A 15,033-nucleotide genomic window follows, 5' to 3' on the forward strand; every position below is an offset into this window, starting at 1 on the left:
AGTGGCACCTGTTTGCCTCAGTCACCTCCATCCATTTACAACTTAGCCTCATTACAGCAGACACAGCAAGGAGTACTTCCTCCTGACAAAGTCCTTTTCCTGTTGGTGGAGACAATGGAAGCTCTTTAATGGAGTTTATTATTACTATGGAAGGATATAAAAGTAATCTCACCCATTTTACTTCTAACAGAGATTGAAGCAAGACCGGTTAACCTCTACCTTTCCGTCCGTCTATGGTTGGGCGACTCAAGACATAATCCTTTGAAAGACAGATTCTAAAATAGCAAGAAACCCCAATATTACTAGATAGAGTTTAATATTCTCTAATAATATAGACTTGGATCGTTTCCCTGAAAGATGCTTTTATATAATGCCTGAGACATTTTATTAGTTACTAAAGAGTTCTCTGTTTAACCTCCGGAACGTATCATTTTTTTGGTATATGTTAGGCACACTCTTGGATAAAGAGTTTTAGGTTGGACTTTTAAATTAAAATCCACTGAAACATAATTTTGCCAAAGTTTCTTAAATCACGACTTACAATATATTGATAGTCTCCTGTCTCACCAGGTAGCTGATGTTTTGTAAAATCCCCTCCTCTGAGTTAGATTCATGCCTTCAACTTGTTTGGGCTATTCAGTAACCAGACATCTTTTCAGAAATCCCTCTAGAAAGTTTCCTACATTATTTATGTCACTGCTAAAGCTATTTCCCCTCCCTTAAAAAACAGCTGCTTTATATACAAAAGAAAAATCATTATTTGGCCAGAATGTTGATAAATGATTCTAGTTTCTTTTCGCTGACCCATCATTGCCTTTTATACACTAATTGGCTTCCTAAGCCTCTTCTGCTCTCAAAGATTGCTAAGTAGCCATTTAATTTAATAGTAAAATTTAAATGCGATTCTTCTATTCTCTCAATTAAAAGTAAATGTTTAATGATTTTATGTAAATGGTTTTAATCTCACCCCCAATAGCTTATAACATGATTTTTGAAAGCTCTGAACTTTTTGTCTGCTTTTCTCCTGCAAGCTTAATATATTTCCCCCAAATTTCCACATTCCACATCATCAAAGCTTTCATCTTCTCTCAAAAGAATAAAGAAAAAAAATTTAAATGCCAATTAAAAGCCAAAATCAACTATTTTCAGTCTCAATTTTCAAATGTCAGTTGGTTTTTACCCAATTCTAGTAAATTTATATAGTGTAATTCTAAACTCCACTATTTGACACTTCCTGCTGAAGAAAATCAAAAGAAACTTTTCACCCTCTATGTTGCTTTTGGAACCAAGCCCCTCCTATCTGTGGTCACTGTGAGGCAGAGCCCAGGCTGGTCCTTAATATGGGGGATTTGCCTTCCCTGCTGTGCTTAGAATCTTATCTCCAGGTATGACCTGCTGTTTCTCTGCAGTTGAATGTTCTGGAGGATGGCCATCTATGAACAGGGTACCAACAGGAGAGAGGTGACTTTCTACATTCAACAAACCATAGAGGGAATTCTGATTAGGAGGAGAAGGGAAAGAAATCCATAAAAAGACCAACTAACAGCTGAGTCTTTGCATTTTTGAAAACTCGAGATCATTTTCTGCTGAATCACTGAATCAGCTAATATTTCTGAAGCCTTAGAATTTCTGATTCCTACGGAGTTTAATTTTTCTAAAACAAAAATGGGAAGTGTTTTGTTTTGTTTTGTTTTAGTATAAAGAGGTTCTAACTAGACTTCAATTTAAAAGAAAAGAGAGAAAGACAGTGGGGTATAACCACCGCCTGCTGGATATGCCTAGAATTCCTGGTGAAAATACAGAACTTGCCAAAAATCAGGGGTGGGGTTGGGGTGTGGGGGAGATTCTGCCTTTCTATTTAGAATACGGTTGCTAAACTAAGCCAGAGGCAACAGTAGGAGGAAGACACAGGTTTCTGCCACGCTGTATCTGCATAGCAGCGACTATACTATACAGATGCTGCTAGTTATTTTTGTTTCATGACGAGTTGTTTGTAAACAGATAACCACCAACTACCACCACCACCGTCCCGCACACCCCCCAAAATATGAACAGGCCTCAAACGTGCCTTTAGTTCTGCTTCTCCTTCGTCCCCACATCCTCAATAACTTTAGTTTTCTAGCTGTACTCGTTCCTGCTATGAAACCTGACAAATAGCAAAAATCTGGAAAGAGAAAGAGAGAAAGAGGAGAAAAACTAAGGAGAGGTAGGAACGAGAGGGAGAAGGGAGGGGGAAGAGGAAAAGAAAGAGAGAGAGAGAGAGAGAGAGACGTCTGTTGCCACCCTCCTGGCTAACTGAAATGCTTGTTCCCGAGATTACAGTAATTACAGCCCCAGCGTGAGTTCCATACAAGCGCTAAATGAAACAGCACATCAATTAAAAAATAAACACTCCATTCTAGGAGAAAGACAACCCCCTGGGACGTCCTAACAAGCGTAAATGAACCTGCCAGGCCGCCCGCCCCTCGGGCCCCTCCCCGTCTAAGGTGGCTGCGAGCTGGCGGGGGCCGAGCTTGCTGGCCGCGGTCCCCAGACGCTCGGCCCCGTGCGCACCGCGGAGACGTGTCCGCGCGTCCGCGCCAGGTCCCGGCGCCGCCTCCCACGGCGGAGGAGGAGGCTCGGGCAAAAACATGTCAACTTTGGAGAGATGTATATATGTTCCAAAAGCACGAGGTGAAGAGGGAGAATCCAGCCGCAGAGTTTCCAGTCTGGCCTATTTACAAGTTTTTCTTTCTCCCTTTCTCTTTTTCTTTCTTTCTTCTTCACTGTGTCTGGGTGCTTTATAGATATTTTACCTCATCTAATTAGCTGAACCCCCTTTGAGATCTGTACTGTGACCCCATTCTCCAGGTAAGCAAACTGAGGCTCCCCCTACGTCCCTCAGCGGAGGCGGGAGGAGACCCCCCCCGGGCCCGCCCCCGGGCCCGCGCCGCTCTCGCGCCCGCTAGGTTCCCGGGCACCTCCTCCAGGGCTGCCCCCGGTCCAGCCCCACCAGGCAGAATGAACTGCAGTCCTTCCACTCCTCCCGCATTGCCAAGCCTCCAAGACCATCGTTCTGAGAACCCCAAGAAGGGCACCCCTTCCCGGGTCCCCGCAACGTCCCCGCGCCCTCGCCGGCTCGCGGAGGGGCGGGCGGTCCCCTCGCCAGCAGGTCGCCCACGTTTGGGAGCGTAGGAAACAGGGGCTTGACTAGTTCGAAACGGGCCTCCGAAAGCGCTCACTGCATAAAGCCTTGTCCCCAGTCCCCAGGCGCAGGCTCGGGGAAATGGAACCCCGACCTCAGCCCCACTGAGCGCCGTGGGGACGGTCGTGGCAAAGCCTCAGTCTCTGCGGTCAATCCCAAGGTTATCCAAACTCCGGCCGCAGACAGCGCTCACGGCCGCGCGGACAGCCAGGCCCGCCCCAGGAAGGCTGGGCCCGGGGAGCGCGCAGACTCCGCCCCCCGCCCGGGATTGGCGCGCCGGCCGCGGGCGGAGACCGAGTCCGCGCCGTATAAATATTCATGAGCCGGCCGGGGCGCAGCGGGGCCGGAGCGGGAAGTTGGCGAGGGGCGCTGCTCCCGCCGAGGAGGAGGCGGCGGCGGGGCGCTGGCGCGCCGCTCAGGTGTCCGCTCCGCCTTCCGGCCTGAATTTAGCTCCGTGAGTCCAGCGAGAAGGGGACCGCCGACACCTCGCCCTACTGCCGGCCGGAGCGCGACGCGGACTTCCACCGGAGGCGGGGCCCGTCATCCCGGCGGCGGACCGACGGACCGACGCCGGGGACAGAGGGCGGTGGCCTCGGTGGAGGCGGGCCCCGAACCCCGGCGGCAGCCGCGCGGCCTTAGGGGCGAGCATGAGCCCCGGGACGCCGAAAGGGGGCCGCAGGGGCTGAACCGGGCGCGGAGCGGCCTGGCCCAGCCATCTTGACTGCGCACAGCGGCCCGCCCGAGAGGAAACTTGCTGCGCCGCCGCCCTAGGTGCCCGGCAAAGTCACCGGCGCGCGCGGAGAAAGCGAGCGAGAGAGGGACGATGAGCCGGGGGCCGGCCACTCTGCCCTGCGAGGGCTGAGCCCGGCCGGAGTGAGCGGGGCAGACCCGGGGACCGGGGTGCCCTCCGGCAGCCACCCTCGTCTCCCGCAGCGCCGTGAGGACGCGTCCCGCGAAGGGACCAGGCTATCGGCAGACCCCCCCCCCCTCCCGGGAGAGGCAGGAGAGAGCCCGGCAGGGCGCCCTCTCTCCCCTCCTCCGGCGCTCTTGCAGGATCTCCCAGCGCCCCTCCGCGCGCCGCCCGGAGGGCGAAGGCGCGTGGCCGAGGCGCGCAGCATGGAGTGGGGTTACCTGTTGGAAGTGACCTCGTTGCTGGCCGCCCTGGCGCTACTGCAGCGCTCCAGCGGCGCTGCGGCCGCCTCGGCCAAGGAGCTGGCGTGCCAGGAGATCACCGTGCCGTTATGCAAGGGCATCGGCTACAACTACACCTATATGCCCAACCAGTTCAACCACGACACGCAGGACGAGGCGGGCCTGGAGGTGCACCAATTTTGGCCGCTGGTGGAGATCCAGTGCTCGCCCGACCTCAAGTTCTTCCTGTGCAGCATGTACACGCCCATCTGCCTGGAGGACTACAAGAAGCCCCTGCCTCCCTGCCGCTCGGTATGCGAGCGCGCCAAGGCCGGCTGCGCGCCCCTCATGCGCCAGTACGGCTTCGCCTGGCCCGACCGCATGCGCTGCGACAGGCTGCCCGAGCAGGGCAACCCTGACACGCTGTGCATGGACTACAACCGCACCGACCTCACCACGGCCGCACCCAGCCCGCCGCGGCGCCCGCCGCCGCCGCCGCCGCCCGGCGAGCAGCCGCCCTCCGGCAGCGGCCACGGCCGCCCGCCCGGGGCCCGGCCCCCGTCCCGCGGCAGGGGCGGCGGCGGGGACGCGGCTGCGCCCCCCGCGCGCGGCGGCGGCAGTGGTGGCGGAGGCGGGAAGGCGCGGCCCCCTGGCGGCGGCGCGGCGCCCTGCGAGCCGGGCTGCCAGTGCCGCGCGCCCATGGTGAGCGTGTCTAGCGAGCGGCACCCTCTCTATAATCGCGTCAAGACGGGCCAGATCGCCAACTGCGCGCTGCCCTGCCACAACCCGTTCTTCAGCCAGGACGAGCGCGCCTTCACCGTCTTCTGGATAGGTCTGTGGTCGGTGCTCTGCTTCGTATCCACCTTCGCTACCGTCTCCACCTTCCTCATTGACATGGAGCGCTTCAAGTACCCCGAGCGGCCCATCATTTTCCTCTCGGCCTGCTACCTCTTCGTGTCCGTTGGCTACCTGGTGCGCCTGGTGGCGGGCCACGAGAAGGTGGCGTGTAGCGGCGGCGCCGGGGCCGCAGGCGGGGCGGGGGGCGCCGGGGGCGCGGCGGCGGGCGCGGGGGCGGCGGGCGCGGGCGCGGGCGGCCCGGGCGGGCGCGGCGAGTACGAGGAGCTGGGTGCCGTGGAGCAGCACGTGCGCTACGAGACCACGGGCCCGGCGCTGTGCACCGTGGTCTTCCTGCTCGTCTACTTCTTCGGCATGGCCAGCTCCATCTGGTGGGTGATCCTGTCGCTCACGTGGTTCCTGGCGGCGGGCATGAAATGGGGCAATGAGGCCATCGCCGGCTACTCGCAGTACTTCCACCTGGCCGCGTGGCTCGTGCCCAGCGTCAAGTCTATCGCCGTGCTGGCGCTCAGCTCGGTGGACGGCGACCCGGTGGCGGGCATCTGCTACGTGGGCAACCAGAGCCTGGACAACCTGCGCGGCTTCGTGCTGGCGCCGCTGGTCATCTACCTCTTCATCGGCACCATGTTCCTGCTGGCCGGCTTCGTGTCGCTCTTCCGCATCCGCTCGGTCATCAAGCAGCAGGGCGGCCCCACCAAGACACACAAGCTGGAGAAGCTCATGATCCGCCTGGGCCTCTTCACCGTGCTCTACACCGTGCCCGCCGCCGTCGTGGTCGCCTGCCTTTTCTACGAGCAGCACAACCGCCCGCGCTGGGAGGCCACGCACAACTGCCCGTGCCTGCGGGACCTGCAGCCGGACCAGGCGCGCCGGCCCGACTACGCCGTCTTCATGCTCAAGTACTTCATGTGCCTGGTGGTGGGCATCACGTCGGGCGTGTGGGTCTGGTCCGGCAAGACGCTCGAGTCGTGGCGCGCGCTGTGCACCCGCTGCTGCTGGGCCAGCAAGGGCGCGGGCGCGGCGGGCGCGGGCGCGGCGGGGGGCGGCCCGGGGGGCGGGGGCCCGGGGGCCGGCGGGGGCGGGGGGCCGGGCGGCGGGGCGGGCTCCCTGTACAGCGACGTCAGCACCGGCCTGACGTGGCGGTCTGGCACGGCCAGCTCCGTGTCTTATCCAAAGCAGATGCCATTGTCCCAGGTCTGAGCGGAGGGGAGGGGGCGCCCGGGAGGGCTGGGGAGGGGGCGAGGAGACCGAGTGTTGCCGGGGGTGGGCGGGGGGGGACACTCGGAGGCAGAGGGTCCCCCCTTCACCGTGTTGATTGCTATTAGCATGATAATGAACTCTTAATGGTATCCATTAGCTGGGACTCGCTTAGAACAAAGTACCTGGCATTGAAGGCTCCCAGACCCAGCCCCCGTTCCTCCACCGACGGGCGAGGAATTCCTCCCGCCAGGCGTTAATTTGTCTTGGCAGAGGAGCGTGAGCTCTGCTGCCGCGTTTCCAGGACCCAAGGTTTGGAGCCCTCGCTGGTTGCCATTTGCTGAGCTTGAAACCAGACCTACAGATTTCACCTGAGGGACCTAGTTTCCGCCCTCGACTCTTCCTGCGTAAACCCTCACCCCTAACACGTCCTAGAGGAGGGATGACCGCGACCTAATGGGATTGCACGGTTTGGGTATTCTTAATGACCAGGCAGATGCCTTAAGTAAACAAACAAGAAATGTCTTAATTATACACCCCAAGTAAATACGGGTTTCTTACATTAGAGGATGTATTTATATAATTATTTGTTAAATTGTAAAAATGTGTAAAATATGTACATATCCAAAGATATACAGTCTGTACATTTTCTGTAAAAAGTTTAGAGGCCACCCCTGTAAGAACAAATATAAGTATTCTATTTTGGCAATAAAACGACTTTTGATAAATGATTTAAACATTGCCCTCTCCCCCTGCCTCTCCTAAACTGTTAAACCTTGAAAGTGCTTTTTGCTGAGGGCCCGTGGGAAACACGGACATTTGCTAGTTCCTCATTATGTACACTGCCCTTAGGCATGGAGAAAATGACCTGTTAAACTCTAGTTCCTAAGTTGTTAGCAAAGTTGAAATATCACTATTGAACTGAAATCAAGATTAAGATTTTGCACCTTTCCCGAGAAGGTGGTGTTTTTTGAATGGTAGCTCATTTCTGATCCATGGATAAGGACACTCACCTTAGTGTCTGTAAACGGAACTTTTGCAAGGCACTAATTCCACTCCGCCTTGTTATTTATCTTGTATGATATCACTAAAGGCTTCAAACTCCACGTTCATTTCTCACGTCTGTGATTCTGAAAGCACCAGCTCTTCCAGGACTGAACACACTGCGGAAGGGTAGGGTAGAGGTTAATGTTTTAAACCATCGATCACACTTTACAGTGTAAGTCACTCGACAATTTGGTGGCAGAGCAGGCGCTCTTTACTGGATTAAACTAACGGGTTAACATCTTAATAACCTTCCAGGCTTGTGTATATCACATGTGCTGCTTTTCCTAGAGAAAAAGCTATTGTTCCTCTGTCAAGACTAAGCTAATTGATTTGAGCAGAGGCTGTTGAATTAGCAGAAGAATGCTTTGGCAATTGTTGAACTTTTTACCTGTCTGCCTAGTGGCTCAGCACACCATTCCTTTAAGAGAAGCCAAATGAATAGGGTTAATCTGTAGGGAACTTGGTCTTTTGAGTTTGAAAAACTTTGATCTTTTCTCCTCTCCAAATGTGCTGTATAGTCTGAAGTTTCTTTCCCTGCGGCCCGGCTCCTCTTGGTGCAGACCAATTGGCCACCGCGGAGCCTTAAAGTTCTTCCATTAAAGGGATGTGGGACTTTTACTTTAAAAAGGAGAGAGAGCGACGGAGAGGAAGACTTGTAACAGTTAGTGAAGACCAGAGGCACAAGTGCGCGCAGCCTTTTAAACAGCTTTCCCCGGCATTGTTAGCCAGCCTGCAGGCAGCTAGGCATGGGTTGAAGCATTATAGAAAAGGGCTCTGAATGCCCTACAGGTGGTCTGCGCACATAATCCCCCAATTTAAAGCGTTTTCCTTTGCTGGACAATTGCATTACAAAACTCCCTTCTTTTTCGCTCCTAATTGAACCAATGAACTATTATAAACTACAAGTTTTTCGTAAAAAAAAAAAAAAAGAAAGAAAAAGAAAACCTTCAGTGCCTAAATTCTATTGACTAAATTCTGGCAAGTTTTCTGAACCGAACCTTTTAAAGCACCGGAAGTAAAAGCTTCTTCAGCAGACATTTCTCTTTTTCAGATATTTTTATTCCTCTTGCTTGTTATTTTCGGACAGATTAGCAATAATTTAAAAGTAATTGGTAAGGTTGTGTGTTCAGACTGAAAAGATAGCCCCAGGTCCCTTATTAACCTGTCAATCAAGATAAGAAATGGGCAGCTACCCTGCTAATGATGGGGGGCATCACACATTGGGGGCTGGGTGGGGACTTGTTCGCTGCATCCTAAGAAGTTTGTTCTCTTTACTTCTCCTAATAGGAATATTTAGTGGTTCAAAATTTTTTTTCCTTTAATGAATAGGATGGAAACTACTTCTTTGACTGATCTTTGTCATGTAAGAGGCTTTTAAGGAGGGTTTCTTGGTAGAAACATTTTGCAAATCCTTTCCAGAGTCATTCTTGGTGTTAATTGGATTTTTAAAATTAGATATACGGGAAGAACACCTACTTTAGCTATCATGCTGATTCTATTTTTTTAAAGTCAGAACCACTGTAAAATCTTCACCTCCTGGCAGTTTATATTAAAGAATTACCATTTTGTAACTTGGGTACCAGTGAGTGGCCTGCTTCTAACCCATGGGGTGACTCTCATGTACTCTGTGTACATAAACCAGCCATAAACTTACACTTTCAGTTGTAAAGTTTTAAAGGCAGTTCCCGCAGTCTTTATCACGTATGTGAGAAGGAGAGACAGTTAAAAGACTAACTCGCCTATTGGTTTCCAAGTTTAGCAGGAGTCTCACTATTGACATATTTTCAACTATGTGACAGTGGGAAATGGTCAACTTTGAAGTTTTTTCCTTTATTAATTCTTCAGTATAGCCTTGTAGAATGCCACATTTGATCACTTTTACAAAATGGCTACAATTCTGAGAACAGCTCTTAGGAGAAAGCTGCACCTGTCATCGCAGAGGCTGATTTTAGAGACTGAGAATTAAAACAGAGCGCTAGTTCCTTGCCTTTAAACCTAGAACTTGAATTGCAAAGTTGCCAGTACCCAAAAGGTATCTATTAATGGGATTAAAAACTCCAAATTGGTTTGAGGGGTGGGAAAAGGGAGGAAGAGTATTTGGCTATCTGTGTTAGATGAATATAGATGGATCCCTCACCAGAGCATGCAGCCAGTATGAGTTTCTGAAAACCTTGTCAAATACGGGGGGACGAGGAGGGGATAAGGTTACTGTGTGGCTAGAAGATCAATGTAAATAAAGTCTAATATGGTTAAAAGCATTAGAAAAGCCAAAGCTCATTAAAAGTACTTGTGGCAGAAGTTATGTGAAACACTTTCTTTTTGCTTTATAATGAACGCAACTTGAAAGTACCACAAAACAGAGGGGAAAGTGTATTTAGAAGTTTAAGGAGCAAACTTTGTCACCATTACAGTGACACCTGTATTGATGTCACCTGCATGGATGACCTTAAAGGTTTCTGTAAGTCTTCAAAGTTTGAGGGAAAGAAATCGGATTGTTTTGCCAAAAGAAAAGTCACACGTGGAGCCTCACGCAGTTGTGAGCACAGGATGCGATTGAAAGCATAGTTACAAAATAGTCCCTTGAGATGCAGCACACAGCGCCCGCGGTGATCGACTTCCACACTCGATACAATACTGCCACCTGGCGATGCTGCAAAGTTCCAGAACCGGGGGATGGGCGGGCTCCCTCATTTCAATTCTTTCAACTACTGAGCCCCCCGCGGTGCAGGCCTGACCCCTGCACAGAGGGCCTGCAGCTATTTATATTCATAATTTTGAACTCCTTCTCTCAAGAAAAAGATTCCCCAAACTGCATCCGTTTAAGGCCCCAAGAGACCTCAGTTGAATTAAACTCTCCATACAACAGTTATGCGAAAAATCTAGGCTGGGTTGAAATCCAATGATAGGTCTTTTAAAAAATTGTCTTCTGAGTTACTTTTATTTCAAGAATGAGCAGCTCACCAAAGATTCACCACACCAAAACTTAATGGGAGAAAGAATAAATCGTGAAGACCATCTGGAGGGGGGCCATGCAGTCGGCTTGTTCATTTCAGTACACGCCTTACAGGCTCCCACCATGAAGTCCATCTGTGGATTCTGGTGGATGCTCTCCAATGCCGCGCACAAACACTGCTGGCTTGAGAGGGACGCAGGCTGTCCCCCATCGTCTAGCCAGGTGTTCATGGAAGCACACCACGGAATAGAAACCGTGCCAGGATACAGGTCAGCCAAAGGGAAGAGAGGGGGAGGCGTCCGTTCTGGAATAGTGGAGCACAGCAGTGTGGGGAGACCAGGCCTGCGAGGAGTGCATATAGAAAGGGACAGCTTCACGAAGCCCATGTCTGAAGGCTTCTTGCTCCTGAGGATCAGAGTGACCGGTAGGGCCAGGTGGGAGGGGGCGACACTGGTCAAGGGGAAGGGGACCAAAGATCTTAGGTCACCTGTGCGATCCTGGAGTTTTAAAGGGGTTATTGAGAACCTTGCTGCTCTGTGAACAAGGAGAAGCAGCGTGGCCTAGGAATATGTGATGGAATGTGGAATCGGAAGCTGTGCTGTATCCAGATCCACAGCCGTTCGTTCAGCACGCACACGAAGGTGCCTCATTTTCAGGCCAGGAAGCTGATGCCCGAAGCGGACTGGACTTGCCCAAGGTCATACAGCCAGGAGCAGAGCTGGGCTTAGAAGCCACAGATCCTACGTGTCACTCCTATTTCCCTAGGCCCTTCCCGCTGCCCTGGTGTCTGTGTAAGTCCCTAAGGCCACCAACCACCATGTGCAGCCATCCCTGACATCAGCTCTCCTGGCCGTGTTCAGCCAGTCCCAGAATCCTACCAGAGTCCAGGTTTTCCATGGTCTGGTGCTGACCTACAGAGGAACATTCGAACACACAGCCTGAGAGGCTGCCCGGAGAGCTCCGGGAACGTTTGCCTCTCCGGCCCCTGGCTGACACGGGCCAGCTCACCTGCTCTGCACTGCCCGCATTCACAGTAACACGATAAGTGGCCAAGTTCACATTTTCCTAGTTGATACAAAGGCCCAAGGACACAGTCTGTCTGCTACTTAGGAGCTGCAGTGACTGGGAGGCAGGAAGCGGTCAGCGGCTGATGGAGTCACGCCGGGGAGAGGGCCCCAGAGTGGGAGTACCGTGCCCTGGTCAGCAGAGGCTGGAGCCTCCAGGGAGAAAGCGAAAAGCAGAGCCGCTGGGTGCTGAAGAGCCGGGCCGGAGCAGCAAACAGAGAGTGTGGCTGAGGCCCGCGGAAACCTCTGGAGGGAGAGGACCAGCGGGAAGGGAGATGAGCTCAGCTGATTTAAACCACAGGCTCCAGGAGATGCCCCAAGAGGATGGTGGTACCCGGAATGGGGCGGCCAGAGAAGGATGGAGTGAAGGAGGACCGGCCAGGCAAGAGCAAAGTCAGGATAAATTTTAACTAAATGACCACGTTTTAATGGCTTTCCAAGCCTTGGGGAGAACCATTATTCACCAAGGACAAAGGTACCTATTTATAGCACCTTATTTAATGCTCAGGTGAACCGTACACTAATTTAAATTAGAAAAACTCTTTCCAACGTTCATCCTCTAACAAACCTGTTTCTAATTAACTAACACCCTGGCAGTAGCTCTCACCCGTGCCTACATGCTAGAAGCACTCGGGGTGTTTCTTAAAAACACCATGTCCCGGCAGCACCCCAGACCAGCTGAACCAGAACTTCTGGGCATGGAATCTGGGAATTCAAAGTTTTCTCAGACTACCCCAGGTGAATGATTCTCATGTGTAGGCAGAGTTGAAAGCCAGCGAACTGCAATTGAAGGTGACATTATGATCTAAAGTGAAACAACAAAATACAACTAGAAGTTAACTAAGCAAACTGCTTTTGTCATCCAATTTAACTAATTTAAATGGAAGTGGTTATTTTTTGTCACCTTGAGTAAATATTTGGGAGAGGACAAGGGTGCCCTCACCTGGTCCAAAGGGAGAACTTCATGCTATGTTGTTTTGAACGGAAGCTCTCGCTACACAGGGCTGCTTTAGACAACCCTGCTTTTTCTTTCACTTGTAATGAAACAACCAAAAACTGGGTACATAGGGAATGAGTCTTTTAACCTAGAAATTAAACCCAACCTGTAAACCTAGAAGGACCCAATCATGTCGATATATTATTAGTAGAAGCTATTAAAATTAAAGATACTCTTTTTCTTCAGTAAATGTTTATTTAGTAAAACCAACTCAGCTAGAAATGAAGGTTCATCCTGTGGTGACCTGACCTGGGTGTGACTTTCCAAGACCAGGTGACCTGTCACCCTGTAGTCCTAGAGGCAGGTAGGCTGTGATCCTGAATGTATGTCACCATGTGTATCTTTAAAAGTAAACTCATACTATCTTACCTGATGCTGGAACTTTGCTCAAGTTTTAGAATTTTTCGGATAACGTTTATTCAGTGCAGAAATCTACTCTTTCTCCAGGTACCCTGAAAGAAGGGATGAGACCTTGACCAAAGACCCAGAAAGTGAGATTCATTCCACAAGTAAACTCTGAGGTTTTCCTGAGTCTACAGAACAAGTATGATCTTAGATCTTAACTGTCAGACCTCATCCAATTTCTGTAAGAAAGAGTCTAAGCAGAGGGTCATAGGTCAAACCCATAGACAGGATACAAATTTTGTGTAATACCATTAAAGAGCATCCTTGGCTATACTTAATAGGAACCAAAAAGAAGTTAATTCCAGGAATCCGGACACAGACACTTTTGGGGGACCAAAAAACTGGAAGTTGCTAAAATGGAAGTTCTTGTTAAAAGGCTCTGTTAGAACCAAACAAAAGGTATCATTTCATAGCATCGCTGGGATTAGAAATACAGGATGTAGCTATAGACACTTAGCTTGTGAAAATGAACATATGTGTGCCCTCATTCAAAATACCCTCCTCGATCCTTGTGGTTTACACTTTATTTGAATCTATGCACTTAGGACATTGGTACAAAGAGAAGAGATTTATCCCTTGGACCTTATCCAGTCACAAGTGATTATTCACTCATCTCATCACCCAGCCACCCAGTGACCCACGCATTCTTTACCCACGTATGCTCCTTCGTTTCCGTATCAATCAAAATGAGGCTAAGTTTTGCTACAATAACAGACAACTCCAAAATCTCAATGGCTTAATGCAACAAAAAATAATTTATCAGAGAAAGACAAAAATCATATGATTTTACTTATATGTGGAATCTGAAAAACAAAACAAACAAAACAACACTCAAAGATACAGAGAACAGATGGGTGGTTGCTAGAGGGGAGGGAGACGAGGGGTGGGTGAAATGGGTGAAGGGGTCAAGGGGTACAAACTTCAGTTATAAAAGAAATAAATCATGGGGGTGTAATGTACAAGCATGAGGACTATAGTCAATAATATTGTAGTACAAATTTGGAAGTTACTAAGAAAGTAAATCTTAAAAGATCTCATGACAAGAAGAAAAGAAAACTTGGAACTTTGTAGGGTGACAGATGGTAACTAGACTTTTTGTGGGGATCATTTCCCAGTGTATACAAATGTCAAATCACTATGTTGTACACCTGAAACTAATATTATATTGTATGTCAATTATACTTCAATAAAGCAATGATAATAATTGATCACTTACACACATTGTCCAGTATGTGTCAGTAGAGGGATTCTTTCCACCTTAGATGCCAGGTTGCTGAAAGCTTTATCTTGGCATGTGCTTCCATTTTCCCTGCATAGGTTGGAAGGGATATAGCCACTGATTCTTAAAGTTTCTGCCTGGAAATGGCAGTGTCATCTCTACATGTGTCATTAACCAAAGCAAATCATATGGCCATATTACACCCCAAAGGGTGCAGGGAAGTAACCATGTGCCTGGAAATATTTATTGAATAGCAGTAACGACCACCACAGCTCCCCACAGACTATTCACCACAGTCAAGTCTGCCTTCTCCTGAAAGGAGGGAAGTAAAATACAAAAAGAACTGGACTAAGAATTTCTGTGTTCTTGCCCTAGTTTTTATTATCAATGTTTCTGGACTCCATTTTCCTCATCCATGAAATGAGGGTAATAATTATTGCATGGCTCTTCCTTCTTTTTTTTCTCTTTTTCTAAGTTGAGGTATAATTGATGTACTATCACTCTGCCTGTCTCACAATTCTTAGAAACAAATGACATGATCGAGAGAAAAATAGTATATTTTAAATCCCTATTTACAAGAAAAAGAAGAAAAATCAAGATATAAGTATAAACCCCTCAATGAGATGCTTGTGACTTCCAGTGTCCTTATAATGGTTAAATGTCAGTGTTTTAACCCACTCAGAAGAGAGAATTTCTATCATTTTTAAAAATTTTATGCTGTTCTAAAAATCCATTCATTCAGCACATGTCTGTCGAGCACCTACTGTGCAGAGAACTGGGAATTACACTTCAGCATCTCCGTGAACCACCATGATATGGGAGGGGATTCAAAGCACTGTGTTCTGCTGCAGACACTTTCTTCATGTGAAACTCACTGGAGAAAATGAACACCCAGTAGAGCTAAACAGCAAGAAGAATAAAGAGGAGAGAAAAATAGAGAAGAAAGTTTATGAGAAGCAAAGTTTGGATGAAGCAAAAAAA

General features: G+C 49.7%; 1 protein-coding gene across 1 annotated transcript; it reads left to right on the forward strand.

Moving 5' to 3' along the window:
• The first annotated feature begins 3,532 nt into the window (after positions 1 to 3,532).
• On the forward strand, positions 3,533 to 13,684 carry FZD8 (frizzled class receptor 8). Its single transcript, XM_057544216.1, has one exon. It carries the CDS (start codon positions 4,301 to 4,303, stop codon positions 6,368 to 6,370), a length of 2,070 nt encoding a protein of 689 aa, XP_057400199.1. The 5' UTR covers positions 3,533 to 4,300; the 3' UTR covers positions 6,371 to 13,684.
• Positions 13,685 to 15,033: the final 1,349 nt, after the last annotated feature.

The sequence above is a fragment of the Balaenoptera acutorostrata genome, chromosome 3, assembly GCF_949987535.1.
Source record: "Balaenoptera acutorostrata chromosome 3, mBalAcu1.1, whole genome shotgun sequence".
Taxonomy (NCBI): domain Eukaryota; kingdom Metazoa; phylum Chordata; class Mammalia; order Artiodactyla; family Balaenopteridae; genus Balaenoptera; species Balaenoptera acutorostrata.

Excerpts from the sequence above, each read along its gene's own strand:
- FZD8 (XM_057544216.1), top strand. The coding sequence starts at position 4,301 with ATGGAGTGGGGTTACCTGTTGGAAGTGACCTCGTTGCTGGCCGCCCTG.